General features: G+C 35.2%; 1 protein-coding gene across 4 annotated transcripts; it reads left to right on the forward strand.

Annotated features, from left to right (window-relative positions):
- The first annotated feature begins 656 nt into the window (after window positions 1-656).
- On the forward strand, window positions 657-26,019 carry LOC120627312 (protein argonaute-2-like). 4 transcript variants are annotated; one of them, XM_039895275.1, is made up of 24 exons: window positions 663-737; window positions 4,207-4,242; window positions 4,606-4,638; window positions 5,950-6,701; window positions 7,825-7,998; window positions 8,331-8,419; window positions 8,570-8,669; window positions 9,164-9,284; window positions 10,422-10,555; window positions 12,082-12,245; window positions 13,596-13,689; window positions 15,003-15,107; window positions 15,544-15,674; window positions 15,793-15,907; window positions 16,971-17,138; window positions 18,379-18,432; window positions 18,583-18,636; window positions 20,306-20,425; window positions 21,851-21,940; window positions 22,016-22,144; window positions 22,912-23,018; window positions 24,100-24,193; window positions 24,595-24,797; window positions 25,790-26,019. In XM_039895275.1, exons 2-24 carry the CDS (start codon window positions 4,233-4,235, stop codon window positions 25,884-25,886), a joined length of 3,138 nt encoding a protein of 1,045 aa, XP_039751209.1. In that variant the 5' UTR covers window positions 663-737; window positions 4,207-4,232; the 3' UTR covers window positions 25,887-26,019. The 4 variants fall into 4 exon arrangements, with proteins under 4 accessions (XP_039751210.1, XP_039751209.1, XP_039751208.1 ...); XM_039895274.1 differs by lacking the exon at window positions 18,379-18,432 and having other exon boundaries at window positions 18,529-18,636; XM_039895276.1 differs by lacking the exons at window positions 4,606-4,638; window positions 18,379-18,432 and having other exon boundaries at window positions 657-737; window positions 18,529-18,636.
- Window positions 26,020-27,201: the final 1,182 nt, after the last annotated feature.

Here is a 27,201-nt window from a genome sequence, read left to right on the forward strand (position 1 = left end):
CGTTATCGCTTTTCGTTTTTCCATAATTTTTGTTTATTTTTCCTTGTTTTTAACTTTTTTATTGCATTTATTTATCTAGGTTCGTATTTTGATTAGAATATATTATAGGCCACTTTATTAGTCAATTACCTTTTTTTCTAGCGCTATGGAAAGTAATGAACGTGTGGAAGGTAATGATAACTGCCTAGATAGTAATGAACAGCAGGCGTGAAATGATATTGATCTGGAAGGTAATTGAGAAGTGTGGAAGGCGATGAAATTATTGAAAACCATAGCGAAAAGGGTAGTTTAATTATAAAAACTATTTTTAGTGGATCGAAATAAAACAATAGACATAAATTAATAGTTTTAGAATAGCTGTGAATAGCGTGAAGAAAGCGGTTCTTACACCGGGTCAACAAATAATGAACAGTAAAATTGGGTAGAAAAACTGTTCGGCAAGAAAAAAAAAATCCCTCAAAATAAGGACTAAGTTTTTCTGGCAGCACCTAACGTCCAAGCGAGAAAAAATACAATAGCCACGCAGAGCCTGTCTCAAATGACTCAAAACAAACAGCTTACGCGTCAAATTAAAATGAACGGGTTGTACTTTCTCAATATTGTTTTTATTTCTGGTAGGTACCTAACTGGTTAGGTTAGTCTGTAATTGTTAGACTCACTGTAGTCGTACTGTATTCACTTTGATCGATCGAAAGAAAATATTAGAACGAAGATAAATTATCAGAAATAATTAAAAGGTATGTGTTTTCCAATTGTTTACATTTTATTTTATGATTCTAAGTAAGATATTATAATATGGTCCAAAGATAGTTTCGGGGTTCTGACGGTTTGGTCTGTAAAATCAATAATTTCCAACAATTAGCAATACAAAGCTGGAAGCAAATTATTTTAGTTTATTTAGTGTTGTATCACGTCTGTATCCAGTGAGATTCGTACAATCATAACAAATGAGTCCGATGGTTTAAAAATGTATTATAATATCAAGATCATTTTTACTTGTGATTTTAGCCGATAGTGCTGATACACTTGCATCGCATTTTATTTCAACAATTATTCATGTCTTTACTAAAAAAAATCTTGTTTCTTTGATATTGGTATTCTCAACACTACATAAGTTTTGTTTATTGATGTAAAAATTCTCCCTCCACCCTCAAATTTGTTATTTCTATTACATAGTATTTCATCATCTTTCTCTCAACATTTTGTGTCATTTAAACTGTGGGTGGTGGTGTATTCTTGGAAAGGCAGTTGAGCTGAGTGGCTATTCAGCAATTGATGCTTGTAACCTGTTAATGATTATTATTTGATTATATGAAGATTATTTTGAGCCATTCAATATTATCTGCTTCAGTGAAAAAGTTGCACACCTGTGATTTCTCCATAATGTTCTCAAGGGTGTGTAAATTCTGCCATTCTGCACTACGCCTGTGTGGTGAGACATGGCCTAATTCTGAGAGATGAACCTTGCCCTGAAGTGGGTAATGAGATGATGATGATGATGATGATGAAAGCTTAGTTTCGAAAATAATGAATGTTACTAAACTAAATTAGAAAGATCTAAATTTTTAAACTTCTTTTTGGATTTACTTATTGTTTTTTTTTTGTTTATTACAATATGCCTACCTTATCAATAACAATTGTTCTTATATTACATTCCCAAAGATAATTTAATTATTATTGAATCACTTGGACAACTCACTTATTTTTACATGATATACCTACTTTACAAGTTAGAAAACAAAACATTATCAGATATCTTTTCAAAAAGCATTTTGTTATGCTTTACAACTCCTGTATTGCAAAGTCCGCACAACACACTTTGCCAGTGTGTCTTTAGGTCATGGTTGCTGGAGTAATTGCAGGCCATTGAGGCTTATCATATAAATGGACACAAAGCAGCATTATGTTTTCTGTACAAGCCATTCATCATGGAAAAATCAATTTTGAAACCAAATAAAAACTTGCCAAGTTGCCTAAATCTCTACTTTCTACTTCCCTTGCTTTAACTTATACATATAAAAAACAATGCTTATTACTAACCTTCGCTCTTTCAACTATGTTGCAATAGAAGGGGGTTTTTAAGCTTTCAAGGAAATAAATATGTATATTATTAGTATTTATTTTCTTTGTGATACATAATGTTTACTGCCAACACATATTTATATCTAAAAGTTACTGTATTTAAGACTATAGATGTTGTTCTTAATAAAACAAAAATGTTTTTTTAGTGCTTATCTCAATAATCAATACCTTTTAAACAAATTGAATCAGCTAATAAACTAAAAATATAGTCACTTGGTGCAAACTTTTAGTCGAAAGACAAACTGAACTTACTTTTTTTTTGTTTTGTTTGTTACACTACAAGTTAGCTCTTGACTGCAATTATATCTGTGGTAAGTGAAGGTGCAGTTAAAAATGGTAGCAGACTAATCCGTTATATTGAATCTATACCCCTAAACAGTTTCTAATCAGCATCATCGTGGAGCCTTATTGTTGTTATCGGTATGGTGGTAAATAGCAACAGCAGAAGCTCGAAACAACAGAAAAATCTGAAATTCTTAATTTGACAACTTTTTCCGTATGGGTGTTGAACCTGTCGTTGGACCGACAAAACGTCTCTTGAACATCTTGACCTACAGCCTTAATGTAGTTATGCTTCTTACTCTCAAATAAATTTTCTTTATGCCTGTTATCTTCCAATAGCAGATAAAAGCTGTATCTAAAATAAAAATAGTAAATATTCCATTCCTATTCTAAAATACCGTACCGTATTGCTAAACTTTGTCGATGCGATGAGTCCAGGTTGCTGGAAGCGCACAAAGACTCTCCACACAGAAATCCCTATTACCCCTCGCTCGGGCAGCAGGTTGAGATTAGCCGGCAGACAAAATGCGCGTAACCACACACTAAAATTTATCTCACTTTTTCAAATGTGCGTCGTTCATGGAACGAATCACGAAAGTTACGGACGTCTCTAGTGTTAAATTTATTTATTTATTTATACTATTTATTTGCACACAAAAAATACAGAAGAAGAATTAAAAAAAAACACAGACAGAAGTAGTATACAAAAGGTGGCCTTATCGCTTAGTACGATTACAGACTACAGGTTGTGCATGATAAAAAAAAAATACATACCTACAACTGCATGGTAACATACTTGAACTAGATTTTAGAATTTCGTCATTACATATGTTTCGTCATTACCGAATGTTAAACAAGTAAAAACCATTGTACAACTTAATAATGAGGAGTTGGATTTGGTGGATACGACAATCTTTTTAGGAATAACTTTAGATGCTAAGCTTCAATGGGGCCCACATATAAATAATTTAGCGAACAGACTTAGTTCTGCAGCATACGCGGTAAAAAAGATTCGTCATATGACAAACATAGAAACTGCTAGGCTTGTTTATTTTAGTTATTTTCACAGCATTATGTCCTATGGCATTTTATTATGGGGTAATGCTGCTGATATAGATTCTATTTTCGTCCTGCAGAAAAGGGCTGTTCGTGCGATATATAAAATGGGCCCAAGAGAGTCATTAAGGGATACATTTAAAGAAGTTAAAATAATGACGGTGCATAGTCAGTACATATATGAAAATTTAATTTATGTCCATAAAAATATATCAAAATTTAAAAAGAAAATGCACTGTAACAATATAAATATTAGAAGCAAAAATAAACTCGTTGTGCAGTTTACTAGGCTACACAAAATTGCAAATTCATTCAAGGGCAATTGTATATTATTTTATAACAAATTACCAAATGAAATCTTTGAGTTGTCTCTCAATAAGTTCAAAGTTTATATAAAACGTAAGCTTACAGAAAAATCCTATTATAACATTAAGGATTATTTAAACGATAAAAAAGCTTGGGTGTGAATTGCTCTAGCTTCATAGCTTAATTTAAATTTACTGGAAGATGGTGATAACAAAAAAATAAATTTACCCGGCTAAGTTTGTTGTGGGCTCTTCTTAGACCAGGGCGCGTTTGGAACCCTCGTAGCTTTAGATTTAAGTTGGCGAACGAAGTTATCACCATCCCGTTACAATTATGTAAACAATTATGTATGAACGCTTCATAAGTGCCTGTGATAGGCCTACATGAATAAAGAAATTTTGAATTTGAATTTGAATTTTGAATATTATGGTAATTTCATATTTTGACAACATTATTATAATTAGTTTTTGTTTGTTTCAGAAGTGGTATATTAAAAGCTAATCAATATGGTGAGAGGTAAGTTTGCGTGTATACAAAAAATTTAATATGTTTATTTATAGCTAAAGTATTAATATAAAGACAATAAAGTAATACCTAATTACAGTTGCATAACTTGTCGTTATGGGATAAAATCAAAATCAAAAAAAAAGTGAATTTACTTCGAGACCTACTATTTTATAGGCATTTTTCAAGTCTGTCAGTTTTTAGAACCTAAAATACATTAGATTCTTACTATAACTAAAATTGGCGGCATAATAAACAGCCATACACCACTTCATTTTCATCATCACATACCTATCAAAACATTAGGATCGTAACTTGTCCCGAAATTAAATTGTATAACAATACATCATTTAATACTTTATTATTTTTTGCAAGATGATGCGGATCTACTTCTTAGCCCTATATATCGTAAGTTTAATGGTTTGAGTAAGTGAAAAAATTACCATACGAATTCACAATGTAACCACATATTACATTGTATAGGTATATAATTACCTACATGTAGAATACTAATCAAACCTGTAGTTCATACCATTTTTTTACCATTAGAAAAAAATGATTTACCTTTTACCTAGTACGTCGCTAATAAAGCTTGTTGAGTGCATATATGTATCCGGTTTTATTTAAGTAACAAATTAATAAATAACTTTTAAGCTGTAGTGAGTTAATACTTTTATTTTGACTTGTAGAGCGGCCTGTTCACTGTTAAGTATGATAAATTTGTTTCATGTAAAATTATATCTATATTTAATTTATAAAATAACAATCGATCGAATCCCTTGCACGCACCTGTAATTCTTCTAATTTATGTGCGTTTTTAGCAGTTATAATATCACTTGCTTCAACGGTGAAGGAAAACATTGCGAGGAAACCAGCATGCCTCGAGTTCTCCATAATGTTCTCAAAAGCGTGGTGGAGTCCACTAATCAGCTATGGGCCAACATGGTCGACTACGGTCTAAGCCCTTCTCATTGTGGAATTAGACCCGTGTCCAGTAGTGGCCCAGTAATTTTATCAGATGATCATGAAAATTAACTTATTGTGAATTGTTTATACTGAGTATATTCTATCATTTATTATTTTTCTTTTTTTTTTTTAATTATTAACAAAGCTTAAAAATAAATTAAAAAAACACTATTAAAAATGTATAAAAAAAAACTTCCACCCTCCGCTTGCGGGGCTTTTGAATGCCCAAGCAAACGGTGGTCAGGGCTCCAGAGTGAGGAACCTCCTCACAATACGCGCCGTTTCAAGGACTACTGCCTTCTGTATCCGACCCTTGATCCAACAACCAAGCGAAAGCTTAAGATGTTGGTCGAAGCTTTTCGCGAGAAGACAATTGACTGAAACGACGATCGGAACAACAACGGTCGACTCAACATTCCACATAGCGGTAATCTCGTGAGCAAGGTCCAAGTATTTAGATACTTTTTCCTTTTCAGCTTTCTTCAGATTATCGTCATGTGGAATAGTAATATCAACAATTATTGCACGGCGCACTGATCGATCGACTAGCACTATATCAGGTCTATTAGCTGTAATATACCTGTCAGTGATGTGTTTCTCGTCTTGATGACTTCGTCCATAATTGCACAGACAAAACCCTCGGTTTCCCCAAATAGGTCACCGAACTGATGCGATTTGATCTACATCTGGTCCCGACAGGGCCTTGTATACTGAGTGATTATTATTATATTTTTTTTCTCACTATCACTTAAGGGTCGAAAAATAAAAACAAGCAGAAGGGGCCTGTGTCTGGGGAAGGAGATTCTTCTACTGCAGAAGCGGCGCAATCACAGGCACAAAGTGGCTCTACTATTCAAACACCAGTTGAAACTCCCGAGACGAAAGGCGCTGATAAAGCAGTTGAAAAGGAACCTCCTAAAGTTGAATCGGTGCCTGCACAGCAAAAACAGGAGATAGTTCAGGAGGAAGAAGATGGAGGCCTGGGATTGGGTAAAGGCGGTGGGAAAAAAAGACCACGTAAAAAGAAGTCAATGGCAGCAGCAGCGGCGGCTTCTGCTGGTGCGGCTACAACCCCAACGGCAGTTCCTGCAGATGCTTCAACATCAGCACATCAACCACATGTCCAACAAAGCGACACAATAACAAGACCTGATGAAAAAGTTGCATTTCCACCACCTGGTGTTGGGAGAGCTAGAGGTTCGTGGGCTGCAAGCTCCAGAGCAGCTCAACAAAATCCCCCAGCTTTTGCTCCTCAGCAAGCTGTACAGGCTACTCCGCCGGCCTTTGTACCACAAGCAAGCTCTTCTTCCGGAAGAGGACAAGGCAGAGGTTCCGCTGCCTTCGAGCAAAAAGCACAAGTAGTGGGTGCACCTCCAGGACCCACTCCTAAAGCTTCAGGGTCTAGATTTGAAATACCTGCGAAAATACCTGGTGGTGTTGTTCCTGCTATGAAAACCAGGGTTGTGTGCAATTATTTGGAGATGAAGATACAACCCATAAAAGTGGTAAGTGATTTTTTACACAATATTACTATATAAGTTCAGTTTAAATAACTATTAATTTACAAGTAGGTTACGTTATAGTTATTTAAAGTAAAGCAACCCTTTAAAAACGAGATCACTAAAACAACTTGCAAAATTTTTATACACAACTAGCTGATCCGCGCAACTTTGTCGGTTCTAGTTACTACTGGTTTTAATATCTTAAAAAAACCAAGAACCTAACTTCAGCGCCACCTACTGGGGCCAGTTTTATTTCCAAACTACGCGGCCGGGCGTGTCGCGGCTTTTTTCTTGCTTTGAGCATATTTCTATACCCATCTTAACTTCTAAACGGCCGGGCGGCTCGCGGCTTTTTTCTTGCGTACCTAGAGCATTTCTAAACCTGGCGTAACTTTTTGCCTTTCCTAACACTTAAACTTTATGGTATGCTAAAGTTCAAATTGTCTTTTAAGTATTATTACGAATGATTTTACGCATTTTTTTTCTTCGTAAGAACCATCCTCCTACAGTAGTTTGGAATATTATAAAAAAAAGAATTAGCGAAATCAATTCAGCTGGTCTCGAAGTTTACGCTTTTTACATTTAGCGATTCTATTTATTTTATAGAAATTTATATAAAATTGTATAATATTTATTACTTCAAGTATTTTATAACTTTAGACCTCATTGTTGTAATGCTTTATAATTAAAAATGACTCTATAATAAATCAACTTATCTATTTAAGTTTTATTGTACAACAAGGCTAAAATATAGAATATTTTTTTTAAACAGGAATACACTTCTTGTTTACATACCTGTCTCTGAAAAACCTAGATACTGGCATCTTCTCTATATACATTCAATGTCAGCGTTCTGACTGCTATGTGTACTATTGTTTCTGGATGATTAAAGAACCCCAAAATAAAAGTATTTTTTAGACTTTGGTATCCTTACATAAAACTGAATAGAAACCTAACTGCCATACTTGTTCCATATTTAAAAATAAAATGTTTTAAGCAATGTTTATACTTGTATTTATACATTTAAAATGACTTATTTCAATCAACCAAACTGCATTGGAGCAGTAGAGTGATGGTGCTGGCTTCTATGCTCGCTCCTACTGAAAATTGAAATGAATGTTTTCAGAACCGTTATGATGTCTTGATATCACCAGACCGGCCAAAGAAACTACTGCGCAAGGTGTTTACACAAGCAAAGATGCTTAAATTCCCGAAGCATGTTGTAGCATTTGACCAAAGGAAAAATTGCTACTCACTGGTGCCGCTTTGGACGTCGTCCGACGAACGCTGTTCCATAAAAGTAAGTTAAACGTATACCGCGTAAAATACCGCGCATTTCAACTAAGCATAGTTTTTAGGAGATATTAATAAACAGCTCTCTTATCATTTCATACAAAAGTCGCATGATAAACCTTACCATTATAGTAAAAATAAATGATTTTCTTAGCAATATTGATGGGTAAAAAACCGCGACTTGTTCTAAGTTTAATTTATGATTTATTTGAGAAAGAAGTGCTTTTGTCGCGTCGATCCCTGTCATGCCATTCTGCGTATCGCCGTACTATATTTACGCAGAACTTCATTTTTTTTTATTATTGCACGTTTTCTGAGTTAACTATTGTTTTATTTTAGGTCCAAATTTTGGACGATAATGACGCAAAAATGGATTTTGAAGTTAGCCTGAAAAACACCGGCGTCGTTGATATGGGGACAATCATTAAGTACGTATTAAATTACTTATATCCCGTCTACTTTAGTTAAGAGATTTGTTTATAGCATGTTTATAAAAACCGTTGTCTTTCTCAAGAACCGAAAGTTTGTTAAATGTTGTATGGTAATGTGAACCTAGTGTCACCCATTTGTTTTTCTAGCCACATGAAGACACACGGCACTTCACTAAACTCACCAATGGAAGCAATACAATGTGTAGACGTGATTTTGCAACAAGGAACTTTGGAAAACTACGTTAGAGTAAGTTTATTTAATATCATTATATTGCTTGTATGTAATTTGACAGCTGTCATTGGCCAGTGGTTAGGACTTGTAACTTCACTTTCGGGCGGCCGAGTTTGAATCCCAGCAAGTGCCTCCAATTATTATAAGTAGTGTGCGTTTTAGGCAATTAAAATATCACTTACTTCAACGTCGTGAGGAAAACTGCATGCCTGAGTTTGCATAATGATCTCAAAGGTGTGTGGAGTCCACCAATCCACACTGGGTTAGTGTGCCACTGCCTTAAACCCTTCTCATTGTGGGAGAAGACCCGGAGAGGGTTGGTAATAGGTTGATTGGATGATTGGGTGAGATGATTAAATAACACACTTCCTAGTGTAAATCATCAGGTGTCCGTCAATCACTATTCACTACTATATGCAAATAAAAAAACAAACAGACTCACAAACGCTTACAAAATTGTATTTAACTAATTGCTTTATTAAAAAAAAACATTTGTTGTCTTATTTCAGGCTGGCAGGCAATTTTTCAGACGTCCAAGAAATCCAATCGACTTGAGCTTCGGCTTGGAAATGTGGACCGGCCTCTTCCAATCGGCTGTATTTACTTCTCAGGCTTTCATCAATATTGATGGTGAAGTATAATTGATTTAAATATGCGCAGTAATTAGTTCTTCTGCGACTGGCTGTACCTGCCTATACCTGTGTACTGCTGGACTCAAAGCCTCTCCCAACGGCCCTCCCGTTTGACTATAGTTACCACGCTGGGCAGACAGGTTGGTTGTTTGCAGTAGACGGTAGTTGTAGCTCAGAGGACGCCGCTGCCCGTAATTCAGTAGTCGGGGCGACTACTGAATTACGGGCAGCGGCACCCGCTGGTGATGGCAGCTGTATTCTGATCTGCCGTACACTTACCACAAGGTGAGATTGCAGTCAAGTAACTTGTAGTAGAATAGAAAAAAAAAAATGTACGTTTCTTCTATGGCAGATCAGAATACAGTTGCCGTCTTAAACTGCAGTCTAAAACGGTAGCGTGCTAACCTGTTAGGGAGTATGCTAGTCATACCTAATTGGTTTGTACGCGACATTGCACCGGAACACTAAATATTGCCTAGCGGCACGTCTCTGTCGGTACTGTGGGAACTAGCTACGGCCAAAGCCTCGCAGCAGACCAGACTAGAGAAAATTCTGAAATTATAAATTTCCAAATTGTCCATGCTGGATGGCCTGAATTTTGTGTGGTCTGGTGGGGCTTCGGCCGTGGCTAGTTACCGACTTATCGACAAACACATGCAGCCAAACGGTTTAGCGTTCCACCAACGGTTTAGCGTTCGTAGCCGCCTAGAAACCGATTAGATTATTTATTTTTTACATGATAAGAAAAAAAAATCTAAATTCAAAGTTTAACAGAATTACAAAATAATATTGACGCATGTATATACGTATGTAGTATATTTCATAATGGCCATACCCTGTAAAAATATCATTTTATGTATCTTATTCTAAGTGTTTACTGATGACAACCCTACGCGACGCGTACCTAATAAAGTGACAATGTATCTAATTTCTTACAGTATCTTACTTCATCTTATTTTTTTCTTACTTTACTTAAAAAATATGGCAGTGGTTTATACAAAAACTATTAGGGTTTCAATTTAATTTATTATTCACAGATAAGTCTCAGAGATAGTTCATAATGTACCTCTAAAGCCTGTGAAGTATTATTTAGGTTTAAATTTACACATTGTTTATCAATACCATTTAATTGCAGTGGCTCACAAGGGATTTCCACGGCAGCAAAGTCTTGTCGACGCAGTTGTAAACGACTTCCGTTTGAATCCCAAACAACCTTTAGATCGTCAAAGGGGTGTGGAAATGTTCAATCAATTTATTAAGGGGTTGAGAGTAAGTATAATATAGCTTTATTATTACAATTATTCATATTATATATTTCTTTGAAAAAAAAAGTTATAAAACATCATGTTAATATTAACAATTAAATAGTCATTCGATAGTTTATCACTTTTTTGAACAAATACTCTTCTTGTACAACGAACAAACACACTTTCGCATTTATAATATCATCATCACCACAAGTCCACTAACACTAATAAGGCAATAAATAAGTAACACCTAGTCCCCCCAAACTTTTTTTAAAATAAAATATTTTTTTTTCATTCACACTATTATTAATTTATATTTATTGAAATTTTTAAAACTATTCTTAATTAAAATTTATTTTCTATTTTTTAGTTCGGTTTTCTATAAAAAACGTGTTTTTTAGTTTTTTTTAAACTATTATTTATTTTCTACTTCTTAGTTTGGTTTATTCAAAACTTTAGTTGATCTAATCTACTATTAATTCCGTGATAACTCTCAAGTAACTGTAATTATTTTCCAAATTATTAAAGTGTACAGTAAGAGCCCCAATACCGGCTCAGGAATCTATATTATGACGTAACTACCATAACAGTCCCTACGCGGTTGCTGGTGAGTGCCCGATCAGAGTGTCTCTCGAAATGCAAATTCTAATTAATATTTAAAACAGCCCATTAAAAAGTAACAGCTAACGCCCGCTACCATCTAGTTAGTGTTTTCTTAGTGTAGTTCTATAGTGTAGCTTAATGTTTTCTGTGGAATTTGTTACGTACGCGAACGCCATCTGTTGGAAACGCCATAGGTTTTTTTACATAAGGGTCTAGGGTTTTTTACATTTGGGTCTAGATGGCTCTGTAGTAATTGTAATTAATAATTGATAAAAAACTAAAAAATCTTATTTTTTATACTGATAATTGGAATAATCTTCTCAGATTAGTGTATTGTCATCGGTCCTCGATATGTCTACAAAGTTTGAATCAAATCTGATCGTTCAGAGTAGGACAAAATCGAGCTCAAAGGGGTCGGTTACATACAAACATACATACAGGTGAAGCTAATAAAAACGTATTAGTAACGTTTCACCAGTAGAGTTTAATAGGCAACACTTAAGGTATGAGTTGTAAAATTTTGTTTGTTTCTGAGGTTTATCCTTGTTTTGACATTATGTATCGTGTTTAGTGTTATTTTCTGTGATAACAAGATTATAAAGAACTTTATGGACTGTTTGTTACAAAAGTGAACCAAATATGTAAAAGCAAATTCCATAGAATTTCTATTTTTTTTATATGCCAAATATCACTTTACGTGTTCCCTAAACATTACGCATCGCCAAATCGGCTTCATAACTTTAGATGGCGCCTAACCTCCATCATCCTAAAGCCATCAACTAAGAGTAGATGAAATTTTTCTCTAAGCATCACCTAAATCATTTGCCACCAAATTTAGGCGCTACCTAGAGCTGTAGTGAAAACGGGTGTAAGAGATTCTTAAAGGCCCGAGCTGGATGCGTTTACAATATTAGTAAGGATATTATCACAATTTTGCCTTTGTAGGTCAAAGCAAACATCGGTGGGACAGGCGTGAAGCAACGCGAATTTATCTGCAATTCGATTGTAGCACCGCCGAACAAGTTGTTTTTCAACCTGACGGATTCCGAAGGGAAGACTACTCGGGAGATCTCGGTATTGAAGTACTTCGAGATTGAGAAGAAATGCAGGTACAAATATTAACGTAGTATCATCATTGTTTTTTTTTTAATTTTATTTAGGCAATTATATATCATTTGTTTCAATGGTCAAGGAAAACATCGTGAGGAAACATGCATTCCTGAGAGTGCTCCTGAAGGGTGTGTGAAGTCTTTACCACTCTCATTTTGAGAGGAGGTTTGTTTATATAAATTCTGTCTAAAAATCAGTTTATCGAAATTCAGTTTTTCCGTTAAACACACTGAAGGTCTTTTAAAAATCTTAATTCGAAGTTTCCCAGTGATGATGATATGTTGGCAATTATTATCCTCCCTTTCTTAACTAGCCTTGTTCAAATAATAAGTAAATAATAAAATTCATATCATTAATCGCGGTAAATATTTCTTTATTTTATCATTTCTTTATTATATTCTCCAACACTTATCATAACAGAATGCTTAAACTTAATGCTATAGTGTAGGTGTTAAAAAATAATCTCAATATCTTTATTCTCTATACTGTGCTATTTAATTATTTCCGTTACAAAAAACATATTAAATAAATATAGAAATAATACAGAAATCCTGACTGCCAATTGTGATATTTTCTACCTACGATTACTTATACGATCGAGTCAAAGTTAACTATATATATATATATATATATATATATTTCTTCTGGCTTTACACAGATAAGCCAATGTCAGGTGTCTATATGTTTAATAAAAGTTAGGGAATCTTAAAATATCAAAAAAATCCGGAGAAATTGACTACCGAAAAGGGCGGGAAACTTCGCACATGGCGGGAACGGCCCCCTAAACTCCTCCTTATATCTACCGCAAACCCGCCCCCAAAATGGACTGGTGCTGGTGGTGGTCAGTGGCGTGCATAGAGGGTATGCACAGGGTATGCACAGGGTATGAACAGGGTATGAACCGGGTATGAACAAGATATGAACATGGTATGCACAGGGTAGATGATATAAAATAAAGAAAATCTCCAGTACGAGTTATAAAAAACTTAAGGCATTTTAAGAGTAATGAAAAGGTTGCCTGGAAGCAAGCCGCTCCGCTTTCATATTACACAAGATAGAACAAAGATTGTTTAATTGTAAAACGATGTTGGAAAAGGAGGAGGAGTTTCTTGCCTGCTTCTTCTCGGTAGAATCTGCCTTCCGAACCGGTGGCAGAGTCACTACAAACAGACTGACTTGACTTTTCAAAAGTACTTATATTACCTAGGCCTACTTGAAATAAATGAATTTTGATTTTTTTATTCAATATAGCACGATCACGCAAACTTTGTAACATAAAAAAATTTATACTTGAATTGAAATTGAAAGTTCCCAAAAGATTTTTTTTTAATAAAATTATTATTTTTCAGAATTCGTTTCCCGGATCTGAACTGTATGTGGGTGGGCCCCAAGGACAAGAAGATTTACTATCCTCTAGAATTATTGGAAGTGTCGTATGGTCAGGTAATTTCATATCATCATTGTTTAACTTTCAGTTAGTCGACATTGCTTTTGAGTTAGCAGGAAATCTGTCAATTTTTAAGTTATTTCTTTCTCTATTAGTACTAGTCCCAGGAATTATATTCATTTTTTATCTTGAATTTTGTCATGACATATCGGCCGTTTAATAACAATGCGTCGCCTAGCAACAGACAAGACGAGAGGCATGTATCAGTATCCTTTTTTAAAATTGAGTTATTATTCCATTTATAGGATGTTTTATTTTTATTTTACTTTCAATAATTATCAGTGCTTTAGCGTCTTCTTATGCTTTCCCTTCCTTACTAAGAGACGTTCGCTCATCGCTGGTCTCATAAGTTATAACCCAGAAATATCAGTCGCTGATCTAATAGTCGACTGTGTTCTCTAATGCGTTCCTATGTTCCTACCTACAAGATGGCAAAAAGTTATCGAACAAAATGGTATATACATACTCTAGTTAAATGTAAATAAACTATATTAAAAAATGCTTTCAATTTTCTTAAAAAATGCGAAGAAACATTTCTCCAACCTAATATAATCTTCGAACCCATATGTATGAACTTTTAGGGGTGGATTTTTTCAAACTACGTTCGTTCAAACAGACAAGACTAGGTGGACTAACGCGGGTATTCAAATAACAGGGTACGGTACACGCAAAACATTTTTGACCAATTCCTCACAAAAAATGTGTAACGATTAACCAACCGTTACTGTGCAGTGTGTATTTTGCTATTACGTAATCGTAATCGCGAGGACTTGTGAAACTAGACGTAACTGAAAACAAATTTTCATTATTGTAGTTTCCTTAGTTAATTGTTTGTAACCTGCTTTTTAAAAACAACTTTACATTTCAAAAATATAAACATAAGCAACACTTCGCTAGGGTTATAGCAAAGATAACAGTGCTAGGGTTGTGAGTCGCTATATTATATTCGGGCGGCAAGTCGTTAGCGCGAGTTAAAGTACAAGTGACGCCATCTGTTTGTCACCCGTGTACTAACCCTGGACAAGGTTCGTTATATTGCGTCCCAAAAAGATGCTGCTCTGCCTAGGGCGTACGATTTTAATAGGAATAGCGTTTGACGTATGTTTGTTAAGTTTCTATAATATTCACAACGTATGACGTATGTATATGAAGTTTCCAAAGTAGTGAAATAAAAATGCAAGGGGCACAATTAAGGGGGCTTACAACAAACGTTATTTTCTTCCTCTATTTGCTCTATATTGATAACGACAAAAGAAACTCTTGAAGTACTCACTGAATATTGAGTTATATATTCGCTTTAAAATTGTAGGCTTTGAATAAACAATTGAACGAGAAGCAGCTATCGACGATGGTTCGTGAGGCAGCAACTCCACCCAGCGATCGACTCCAAAAAATTAAGGACGTCATACGTGATGTAAGTTGTACATTTATAATTATTTATTAAGGTGAAGCGGTGAAAGTCTAGTGATTAAGACTTCGGTCTCTATTTGTGGGGAGGGGGGGGGGGGGGGACGTGAGCGCTTAACTTTTCTGAGTTATGCGCGTTTTTATGTTTTAGATGAATTTTTAACTGTATTTTTAACCGACTTCCAAAAGGAGTAGGTTATCAATTCGTCGGAATCTTTTTTTTTTATGTACGTTACCCGATTACTCGAAGACGCCTGAACCGCTTTGAAAAATTCTTTTTTTGTTTTAAAGAGCAAACTTTCTTTTTTCTAAGTGTTTAAATTTTCGATCAGTCGAGCTTTTAAACAGATCAACAATAATGTAACCCACACTTTTTTTTGCTTTTTAGTTCCTGGGCGTATGTTGAAGTCGGTTTTTTTTATTTTTAAAATTTTTAATTTTAGATGAATTATTCCGCGAACCCGTTCTTCAAACATTTCAAATTGGAGATTGATAATAAGTTCTTCCAAGTGGATGCTAAAGTACTGGAAGCGCCTAAAATAGACATTGGAACAGGAAGATCCGTTGAACCAAGGTATTTATCGATTTACCTTAAGAATTAAGTGAATTCTGTGTAATACGCTCTGTGTAATAAGTGGGTGGGGCCAAAAAAACGCACGCGTATGTGAATGGTATTCTGTATCTTGTAATAGGAGAGGAGTGTGGCAAGCGAACCGTTTCCTAAGGCCAAGTGCGCTGGAGTCTTGGGGCTTTATCGCTGTTGAGGTGGATCCCAACTCTTGCAACTGCGATAACGTGATACAACTGGTAAGTGGTAATATAAATATACTACGACATACATTTATTTGAAGTAGGCTTAATCGAAATATATGTATAAAAGGGAAACCCATTGACAAATCAAAAAATCTCAGGAAGTATAAAACCTACAAACTTGAAATATAACCTATATTTTAGGACGTAGATGTCAGCTAAACACGACAGTTTTGAGAAACTACCTCCCTTAAATTCTTCCAAGTGTTAAATTTTAATAGTGTTTTTACCTACACTTTTATAAATTTAAAATGCATTTAAAAAATTTCGGTACCTATAGGATTTGAACCTGCGACTCTCTGGCAATCGCTTTAACCAACTAAGCCTACGGCTCTCCTACCGTCGATACCGAAATTAGTATATGCCTTTTACACCAGTCTTATAGTGCCTGTATTTATATGCATTTTAATTTTATAAAATTTGTATGAAAGTCCTATGTTTTTTAAGTTTGATACGTGTAAATCGGCATTTGGGTTATCAGCTTTAAATAATAAAAAATCTATATAAAAATTTTAGGAAAATTCATTAATAATTGTTTGTAATTTCCAAAACAATTTATTAAATTTAGGGTGGTAAAAAAGGGGATGAAAGTTTTTACTGAATTTTTCCATTATTAAGTCTACAAACCTGACATTTAGAAAATCGGATTCTTTTAAAGCAAATATATCAATCAGTTCAGAAATTATTTCATCCTAATCTACACCTAAATAGGTAGAGAAGGGTTGGATGTGACGGTGACGGTCAGTGGGGTGCACTGGGTTTCTTAGCAGGGTATGCATACAGCAGGAAAATTGCATAAATGGTAAAAATCCTCCTCCTACAAGAGTTATATAAAAATTTTAGGGTAAGCAGTGGTTTTTTGCATGTATGAAGTGCACGCCACTGTTGAAGCTGTTAAGCCTCGTGTGCGTGTGAAGGTGCTAAGCCGGCAACCACGCTCTTAAAACCGGATCACAGCATTGCAACAATGTTGCTTTGCGGCAGAAATACTGCTAAGCTGACACAAAAAGCTCTCCAACAACTCAAATATATTAATTCACATTCCTTTAATAACTTGTAGATAATGCGAGTGGGACGCCAAATGGGCATGGCAGTTGCAGCTCCGGCCCTAACAAAATTCAACGTGACTCAATGTGAACTGAGAAATGTCCTGTTAGACGCGCAAGATAAGAGACTGAACTTCATGTTCATTGTTATATCTGGTAGAGACAAGGACGCTTATCATAAGGTGAGCGATTTTACTTTTTTTTTTTACAGCAATTAACCCCTCCTCTAACCGCGAGTTTCGTACGAGGCGACTAAGAGAATATATATATATATAACCGAGAACGGGAATTAGCGTCTTCTGTTCGACTTCTACCAGCGAATTTGGTCAGCGGTGATTATAAGCTAACCTCCATGTTGAGAGAGGCCTTTAGTTCAGGTGTGAACTATTAAAGGCTATTTATATATGATGATATAAAAGAAGTTTAGTATACCTCGCGCACGCTTACTTTATAAGAACATTTGAAACTTATGCCTTTACTGACCGGTCCACTCTGACAGGCAGATTCTACATATATATAAACAAGAGAAACCGGCTGGCCGGCTTGAACTTGATCGAGATGGTAAACTGGCAATAATGTTCTGTAGTTAACGTACCTAGACTTAATTTTCTTTTAGCATATATTACAGAAAATTAAGTCTAGGTCCTAGTGGTTTTCTGATGCTAGGTATAAGTACAGAAAGAACAGCAAATGTAGCGTGTTTTAGGTCATAAACACCTATAGTATTAACAAAAACACCCCCCCCCCCCCCCCGGGAAAGGCTTATGGACAAACACAAAATGTGAGTAAATTAACGGATAAGTGTTCGGTGAGTTTTTTTTCCTAACAGCTACGGGTGAGTCATGGAAGATATCGATGCCAGGTATCTTTTTAGATAACTCGTTGTATTTCGCACAAATACGTATAATAGGCGCTTGTTTTCCGAGATGGGATTTAGTAAATGGTAATTTCATTTCGGAATAGTGGAGAAAGAGATATTTATTGTAACGCAAGCTCGGCTTTTTGGCTTGCATGGTGAGTATACCGTACCGGGTACCGCCACTGGGTAATAGAGGGAAATCGTTTAAAATGTGCCGCCCTGCGTCTTATCATCCTGAGGCTTAGGTGTTCAGCCTCACATGGCTGTTAATACACCAGCAGCCACGCTCTACACACCGGAACAAATCTATGCTTCTTGGCAGTAGAAATAGGCAGGGCGGTAGTACTTCTACTTTTACTACTAGGATGCAACGTAGTAAATAATAGCAATATCACGAAGGAAAAAAAACGATGTTTCGAGAGTGCATCCCCTAGGTACAGCCCTAATGCACACATGCGCATATTTCCCGACATGCCACCCTATCGAGGCAAGAGTCAACGAGTTAATATCATCAACTTAGACGTGAACTTATATGTAGGTAAATTTTTCATTTAATGTTATAGATAAAACGTAAGGCAGAGTTGGAGGTCGGCATTTTAACCCAATGCATTAAAGAGATGACAGTCAGCCTATCGAGGCAAGAGTCAACGAGTTAATATCATCAACTTTGACGTGAACTTATATGTAGGTAAATTTTTCATTTAATGTTATAGATAAAACGTAAGGCAGAGTTGGAGGTCGGCATTTTAACCCAATGCATTAAAGAGATGACAGTCAGCAGGCGCATGAATGAACAGACTGTACGCAACATTTTGCTAAAGGTAAGTTACCAAAATAATGTTGAACATTGGATAAAAACACTTATTCATTGTAAAGTCAACACCTGAGGTTGCTCCGGTTTCGGAGCGAAACGTGCGTAGAGGGTACATTGCCGAGGATCTGTTTAGTGTGTGTGTGCGTGTATACGGATTGAAGAAATTATAAATTACACCATTCAGATTCTCCTGCTGTTCGCGGAGTATAGCAAATTAAGCTTAATTTTCATAATATAATGTAGAAGTTGTATTTTACCTTCAGGTAAGCAAAGGATGATAATTACTGAAAAACGTTTTTTTTACGGGACCTTTATTTGACCTCCTTAAATCGAAGTAATTAAGGGGAGTGTTAATATAAATATATAATATTGATTTATAATATAGATATATATTATTATAACAAAATTACGAAATAATTTTGAATGATGCACAAGTATATTTTCACAAGGATTCACCATGTAAAAATAATAAATCAAAAGAAGCATATTTATTATTCCATAAAAACTAATTCAAAACATTCTGAGTGTTTACTTATGACAACCCTACTGAAGATAAAAGAACGACACGCGCATAGTACCTACGCTACGCGATGCGTACCGAATAAAGTGCTAGGAGTCACATGATTTAAATTTTGCATGTGATGTCACGGCTGTATCTGATTTCTTTCAGTAAAAACTATGGCAGGGGTTTACTTAAAAACTATTAGATTTTCTGTATTAAAGATAGCCTGGAAGTATTATTTCACACGTATATAGTACACGTTGTATATTATGCGACAAAGGTTTGTTTGAGTATTGTGAAATATTTCCAAATTAGTCTTTAAGAGTGATAATCGACGAACCACTTTATTGTAAGTGGGAAACCATCGCCTAAAGTTTGTGTAACCGGGTTACAATTCGCAGCGCATGTCGTACAAATTGTTATACCTCATCTAACAGTCCCTCCCACAATGAGAAGGGGTTAAGGCCGTAGTCCACCACGCTGGCCCAGTGAGCGTCGGTGGACTCCACACCCCTTTGAGAATATTATGGAAAACTCTCAGGCTTTAAGGTTGCCTTACGATGTTTTCCTTAACCCTTGAAGCAAGTTAAAACGCACATAACTTAGAAAACTTGGAGGTGCGTGCTGGGATTCGAACTCGGACTCCTGAAATTATATCTCATGCTTGTAACTATCCCCTCAACCACGTCTTTAAGACCGAAACACAGCAAAGTTGCTTGGCGTTGAGGTAGTACTTTCCCGGACGAGCTCTGTAAAAAAAGCTCAACTACTACTAGATTAATAATAATATTACTTAAAAGCTTCGACCAACATGGATGGATCAAGGGTCGGATACAGAAGGCAGTCCTTGAAACGGCGCATAATGCGAGGAGGTTCCTCACTCTGGAGTTTTTTTAAGCATTGTAATTTAAAAAAAAATAATAAATTATAGTAAGTCAGGCCGCGATTGCCAGAGAGTCGCAGATTCAAATATTGTCGGTTCCGAAATTTTTATATGCATTTTAAATTTATAAAAGTTGATAACTCCTCAAAGTGTAGGTAAAAACACTAATAAAAATTATAAAAATGAATGATAGTGAAGTATATAATACTTATATAGTAGTTATTGAATATACATAGAGCAACACCCGGCGTGTGTAGTCATAGAGTAACGCCTTCTTTCCAATATATTTAGGTCAATTCCAAGTTGATGGGTATCAATCAAGCACTCGACTCTCGCAGTATGCCCCAATGCATCAAAAGTGGCGATGTTATGGTTGTGGGAGCTGACGTCACTCACCCATCGCCCGATCAGGTAATCCTTTTTTTTTTATAAATATATTGAGCAACCGAACAAATACTAGCAAGACATATTGCTTACACGCTAATATTTGACTGCCGACTGGCGCAGTGGGTCGTTTCTCACAACTGGATAATGTTTGCGTGATGATCATGAATGTTTTTCATTGTTTGGGTGTTTATAATAATATTTATGTCAAAGTCAAAGTCAAATATTTCTTTATCCAAATGGCACATAGATGGCACTTTTGATGCGTACATTACATGTAAAGTATGACATAGCGATAGTATGAGAGTTTATGGCGATAACTAAATTCAAACGCGCCCTGGTCTAAGAAGAAGCCCACGACAAACATAGCCGGTTGTTATTTTTTTTGTTGTTATCACCATCTCATATTGTCATTTAAAACTATTAAAGAAGCAACCTGGTTAGAGCAATAATTTACCCCCAAGCATTTTTATCGTAGACGTAGTCTTACGTTTAATACAAACTGAACTTTTCAGAGTCATCTCCAAGATATCAACTGGTAGTTTATTGTAAAATTGTATACAATATCCTTTAAATGAATTACTTATTTTATGTAGTCTTTTTTTGCACTGCAAGTTTATTTTTGCTTCTAATGTTCAAATGATTGCAGTCACATTTTCTCTTAAATTTAGATATTTTTTTGTAATCATACATTACTTTTTACAAGGCAGTCTAATTTTGATAACCAATCAGTCGTTCTGGAATTAGGCCAACTACGGACCTGATTTGTCTCAAATGAACCTTTTTTAAAGCTAACAAAATGTATATCTCGTAATAATTTTCAGTATTTTTTTATAAAACTACTAGCTGTCCCGGCGAACTTCGGTATCATTTTTTTTTATGAATGTTATATTATAATACTTATTATCCTATTCCGGTCTAAGAGAAATCCAAAAAATGAAATATCATAAAAATTGGCCGAGCCGTTCTTGAGTTATCAAGATCACCTCATCACACCCTTGATCGGTTTCTACGTGAAATCGTAACGGAACGTTAAATCGCTTAGCGGCACGCCTTTGGCGTTATGGTGGTAACTAGCTGGACCAGAGATAACACAGAAATTTATAAATTCCCAAATTGCATTTCGGGTATTGATCTCCCAACTTATTGGGTATTGGTATCCCGGATCTCCCAGCTTATAATACAGGGCTGAGCACAGCACCAGAAAGGTTTTTAAATGTTAGTGATATAAAATGTACGTATGTAATGTACGCATCAAAAGTGCCACCTTTGGGCCTATTTGAATAAAGATGTTTTTGACTTTCTGACTTAACAAAATCGACGACTTTACGTGTTCTCCCGAGCGCTCGGCGGACAAAGACCAGTTTAGGGCTGGAACTGGGATTTTTTTTTTTTTTTTGATAACCCCAGTACCTAACTGGTATAAAGTAATCTCTTTTTTTTTTTTTTTAGATGAGTGTCCCAAGTATCGCCGCTGTGACAGCCTCGATTGATCCCAAGTGTTTCATTTACCATATTGAAATGAGTATTCAGACACCAAAGGTAGTATTTTTTTAAAAAACTAAATGCTTATTATGCTGTGTTTGTGAAAGGTTTCATTTGTTTTTTTCTTTATAGCATGAGATCATCGTTGATTTCGAAAATATGATGTTTGATCATCTAAGAATTTACAAGAACCGTCAAAAATGCCTGCCTAAGAAGATATTCGTTTTCCGTGATGGAGTGTCGGAGGGTCAATTCGCTCAGGTATTTATAAAAAATCAATATTATTTTTATGTAATAGAATACTCAAAAGGACTAAGCCTTTTAGTGTACTGAAAGTTTAGGGTTGGTGCAATTTTTAGATAACAAGAAATAAGGTGTCTCTCATATTGTGAACACCTAAGATAAGTCATTTGAGGAAATTCTTAGATATTAGTTAATGTATTAATTTTGATTAAATTAAATTAATAAAAATTATTTGTTGATTGAAAAAAGTTAGTTTTATTATTACTAATTACTCTATATTAAAGCAACTATATGGGGGGCAAAAATTGTATATTATTTACTATTACAGAATATAATCGATCTTTTGTTTAGTTACGAACATAATATTATTACTAGTGACTTATTCTTCGTATGCGTGCAATTAAGATACTAATGTGGGTTAGTTTGGAGTTATTATTACATACCAAATAATCACGTTGCAAAGCAATCGCACAAAAATATGTTTTTTACATCATTATACAAATCTTTGAATTTCTTGGCTTTTATCTTCTACAATATGCATGTATTCTACATATTTATTTATTTATTAATTCATAAGACACACCAGCCAATTAATTGTAACTAAATTCATAAAAAAATTAAATTATGTGTCAGACAAATATAGATGTATGTTTGTGTAAGACATCGCTATGTAGCGATAAGGCCACCAAATTGTACCCTCTTGCTCTAATGTGTTCATAACTCTGTAACATTTTTCTTTAATGTACAATAAAAGAGTCATTCATTCATTCATTCATCCAAACTAGGTGATGAACAGCGAGTTAGTGGCGGTGCACAGAGCTTACGCGCGGCACGACAGAGTCAATAAACCAGAAATATTGTTCTTGCTCGTGCAGAAGAGACATCATACGCGGTGAGATTTCTATCATATCAGTAGTAGTAGAGCTTTCTGTGCCATGATTATTTCTGCCGATAAGCAGCACCGGTTGCCGGTGTAATTACAGGCACATAGGCTTAACAACTACTCCTCAGGATACAGGGCGACAATTTTTAGGACGTGTTTCTTGCAGTCCTTGCGAAGAGTTGCCCTGTTTATAGGCGATGGGTTTCAACTTACCGTCAGGTGGGCAATCGGCTTGGTCCGTCAATTATTAATACTAGCTGACCCGGGCAACTTCGTCTGCACCAAATCGGTTATTACCGGAAAACACAAATAAAATGACATTTTCTAAAAATGAATCCTATCTAGATCGATTTATCGCCCCCGAAATACCCAACGATTTTCATAAAATATAATAAATTTTATGAAAATCGTTGGAGCCGATTCCGAAATTCCAATAATATATATACAAGAATTGCTTGTTTAAAGATATAAGATATAAAAAAAATTACATACATACTAGCATTGACCACAACACTAAACCTATTAAAGTTCCACCGCTGGGTAACAGACCTCTCATATGAGAAGCTGAGACTCTAAACCCGAGAGGGTTTTAGAGCATAAACACACAATCCCACATTGGAGCAGCGTGGGGGCCTTTGACTATTGTCACAACTTAGGGATAAGACCGGGGACCGATGGACTGAAGTGCTTCCCGAGGCGCGGTTGACAAATTCTTAACCCCGGCTTGATACTGAGAAAGGTTTAACAGATAAATCCAATACCTAACAAGATTTCAACAAAGCGAGGCAGTTTAGACAGAGAGACATTTAACAGGAATTTTTAACAGGTTTAAAAAAAAAGAAGGATTTTATCAAGTTTAGAAATAATAAAAATAGGGTACCTATTACATTCACAAAATATAGAAACGTAAATTATAAAATTGTTATGGACTTTATAAAAAAAATACGCCAGAAAACCATTTCTGCTATTTGGTAATGATTGGACTAAAACACCTTTTTAATACTATATACCGTTATAATACTGTACTTTCTTTTTAGACCTCAGGTTTTGGAGTGATTGTTCAGGAATTGACAATAATACTGTGTTCTAGGTTCTTCATGGGAGAGCAGAATCCACAAAATGTTGAGCCAGGCACGGTGGTTGATACCCACATCGTTCATCCCAAGGAACTTGACTTTTACTTGGTAAGTGTGTGTAAAATTTTACTGTGATATATATATGTGGTAAATCACATATATATATCACAGTAAGATGAGTATGGTATTAAATGGTCAACTTTGGTTAACAACCATAGACAGAGAATATTCTTTCTATAGTCGTTTTTCCATTACTGAAGGTCGATGTCCTGGCGAGATATCAGCTTCGAACGGGTAAATTATCTGCATCATCATCTGTTGGAAGCTAATTAGGCCATGCCATCTAATCGGCACGAGTTGGACTCTTTTAAATGGACAGCCCATCCCGTTAGTGACCGGCCTATAGGTTTTTGCCTTCGGTGTTGCCTGTAACTATATTTTTTTCTAGGCTCTACATTTTTAAAATGTATTAATTACAAAATTTCTATAGTTCACTATTTGTTTTCAAGGTGTCTCATCAAGCGATAAAAGGTACAGCCCGACCTACGCGATACCACGCAGTGTGCAACGACGGGAACATCCCGGCCAACGAAGTGGAACAACTAACTTACTATCTGTGCCACTTGTACTCACGCTGCTCTCGATCTGTGTCGTATCCCACACCGACGTACTACGCGCATCTGGCTTGTTTCCGCGCAAAGTCTCTTACTTTGTAAGTAATATTTATTCATTAATTTAGTACCAAAACTTTTATTACTATTATGTTAGGATGTGTACAAGAACAGCTTATCTCTAAAGTCTTCCTACTATTTTTATTAAATAACTCTTCTCCAAGTAGCTCAGATTTAGCTTTATTATTAGGAAAAAACAAACCTTCATTCTCGGCTCGTTTCGGGGACCAACGAAATAAGTAGCTCTCAATTCGAACACGACAATAATAAAAAATTCTAGTCAGTTTTGTTTGTGTTCGCGAGTTTTCTTTTAAATAATATCATGACGTAATCCGTCATGATATGGAACAACTGAGTTAGTATCTGAACATGTAAAATGAGTAGTACATAACGAGTAAACTCAGTTAACCCCATCATCTGGGTCCCCTCTGTCTGCGACATCTGCAGCTTCTGTTAGCCAGTTCGGTTTTGCTTGCGCGCCGGTACTCTCAATGAATAGACAAAGAAGCTGACTCACGATATACACTTAACACATATCCTGTCTGTGCCAATTGTTCTGACGCTGCTCTCGCTCGCTTCTCTAAACTGATTTACTTTGCTCAACGCCTACCTGGTTTGTTTCCGCCCAAAATCGCTAACTATATAACATAATAAAATATAATAAATTAACTTTATATATAGGAAGATTTAATATTAAATGCAAAGGTAATGCTGTTTTCGTGGGCGCCCTTTGAACCAATCTCACACTCAAAAAGAAAACTAGTGTACACAAAAACAAAACATCAAAAATTGAAGATCCCACAAAGGGTCTGTTGAGAATTGAGAGCGCTGATCTTCTGTGAAGCCAGACGTGATGTTTGAATGGCAGATATTGACAGAGCACCGCTTTATAAAAACTAAGGCTTATGTTTAAATTTATAACGTGGACATACTATACAATATAATTGTTAAAAAATAAAAATAGATGTGTTTAAACTTAATAAAGTTATGTAAAAATTTAGATATGTCACTAACTCATCCTGTCCATTTTCAGCGGTGATCGCTACGAAAACGTCGACTTGGATAAAAAACCAATAAGGCTCCGAGTGCTGGATCGTATGTTGGAGTGCAGCCGTATGTTCTTTGTGTAATTCGTAACGAAAGAGAATACTTGTATTGTTATTGCGAAAAGATTTTTAGTTAAAAAAAAAATGCTTTGGTTGTCTAATATACTTCATATATAATGGAATTTTCTCTACTTGATGTGAATTTTATATACTGGATATTATGCACTGAATTTGATTTTTGACATTTTTTTCTTATGAAGAAACTTGTTTGAAAATGTTTTTAACACTTTTAAATTACAACTTTTTATTAAAAAGTTTTTTAATCTTATTTAATCATTCGAATCTTCTAAAACTATTGTTCTATGCTTTACATTAAATCTGTAATTTTAACAAATATATCTTTTGTGTTTTAGATGACATACGAAAATCCCTTATGACATGTGACAATTATTGTCATTGTGAAATAATACGTATAGTCCCGCGAATCAATCTGACTTATTGATTACCTTCACTTTTATCACATTTAGTATTAGATGAGCATTTTGTGACAGAGCTCGTCCGTGAAGGTACTTCCGCCATGATTATTTCTACCTTCTATGTTTGTAATGCTGTTTTGCGGTCTGACAGCGTGGTTGCTGATGTAATTACAGTCACTTGGGACACCTTCTCCTCAGGTTGATGGACGTAGCTCAACACGTTGCAGGGCGGTTTCCTAGCATGCCTTCTAGGTTTTGCTCTGTTTAGGCGAGGGTTTCCACTTAAAATAAAGCGGACCATTTGCTTGAAATAACAGCAAATAACAGATCATTCTTTTTATTCCAACCTTTTTATAGTAATTTATTAACAGTCCAAATTATATGCGGGACAGTTAAAATTGTAAAACACACGACTTTTAAAAGCTAACAGGCTATCTGTATTGTAAGATTCTTTTCGTAGACGTCATAATTTACCAAATTTATGTATGACATGCTACTGTTTTTAAAAGAGAGAAGTAAGAGTGGCGAAAGAAATATACCAAAAAAAAACTATTTTTTTTATTTGAAAAAAAAAACATTATTATTTTGATAATGGAATAATTTATTGTATTGTATTCCACTGCAGTGTCAAACATTTTTGGCAGATTAAAAAAAATGATTGTTGTTACATGAGAGGGTTATATATCAAGTCATAAATGACTAAATGACAAAAATGACATAAATGTTACGGTGGATTTAAAAGAGAGAAATACAAAAAAATAAATAATTTTAATGGTATCGAGACAAAATGTGAAGCACCACAATTTTTGGGTAATATTTAACATTGTTAACCTGTCCGTATGTCAGAGCCGTTTAGTACCGTCAAGTTCACCAATATGAAATTCTATGACAAAAAACCAATCAGGAATTTATATGTTATAACT

This window comes from Pararge aegeria, chromosome 11 (genome assembly GCF_905163445.1).
Source record: "Pararge aegeria chromosome 11, ilParAegt1.1, whole genome shotgun sequence".
NCBI classification, from domain to species: domain Eukaryota; kingdom Metazoa; phylum Arthropoda; class Insecta; order Lepidoptera; family Nymphalidae; genus Pararge; species Pararge aegeria.

Bases quoted from the DNA above. Each gene is read 5' to 3' on its own strand.
- LOC120627312 (XM_039895275.1), top strand. The intron at 17,139-18,378 runs GTGAGCGATTTT...TTAATGTTATAG, and splicing joins ACAAGGACGCTTATCATAAG to ATAAAACGTAAGGCAGAGTT. The intron at 18,637-20,305 runs GTAAGTTACCAA...CAATATATTTAG, and splicing joins TACGCAACATTTTGCTAAAG to GTCAATTCCAAGTTGATGGG.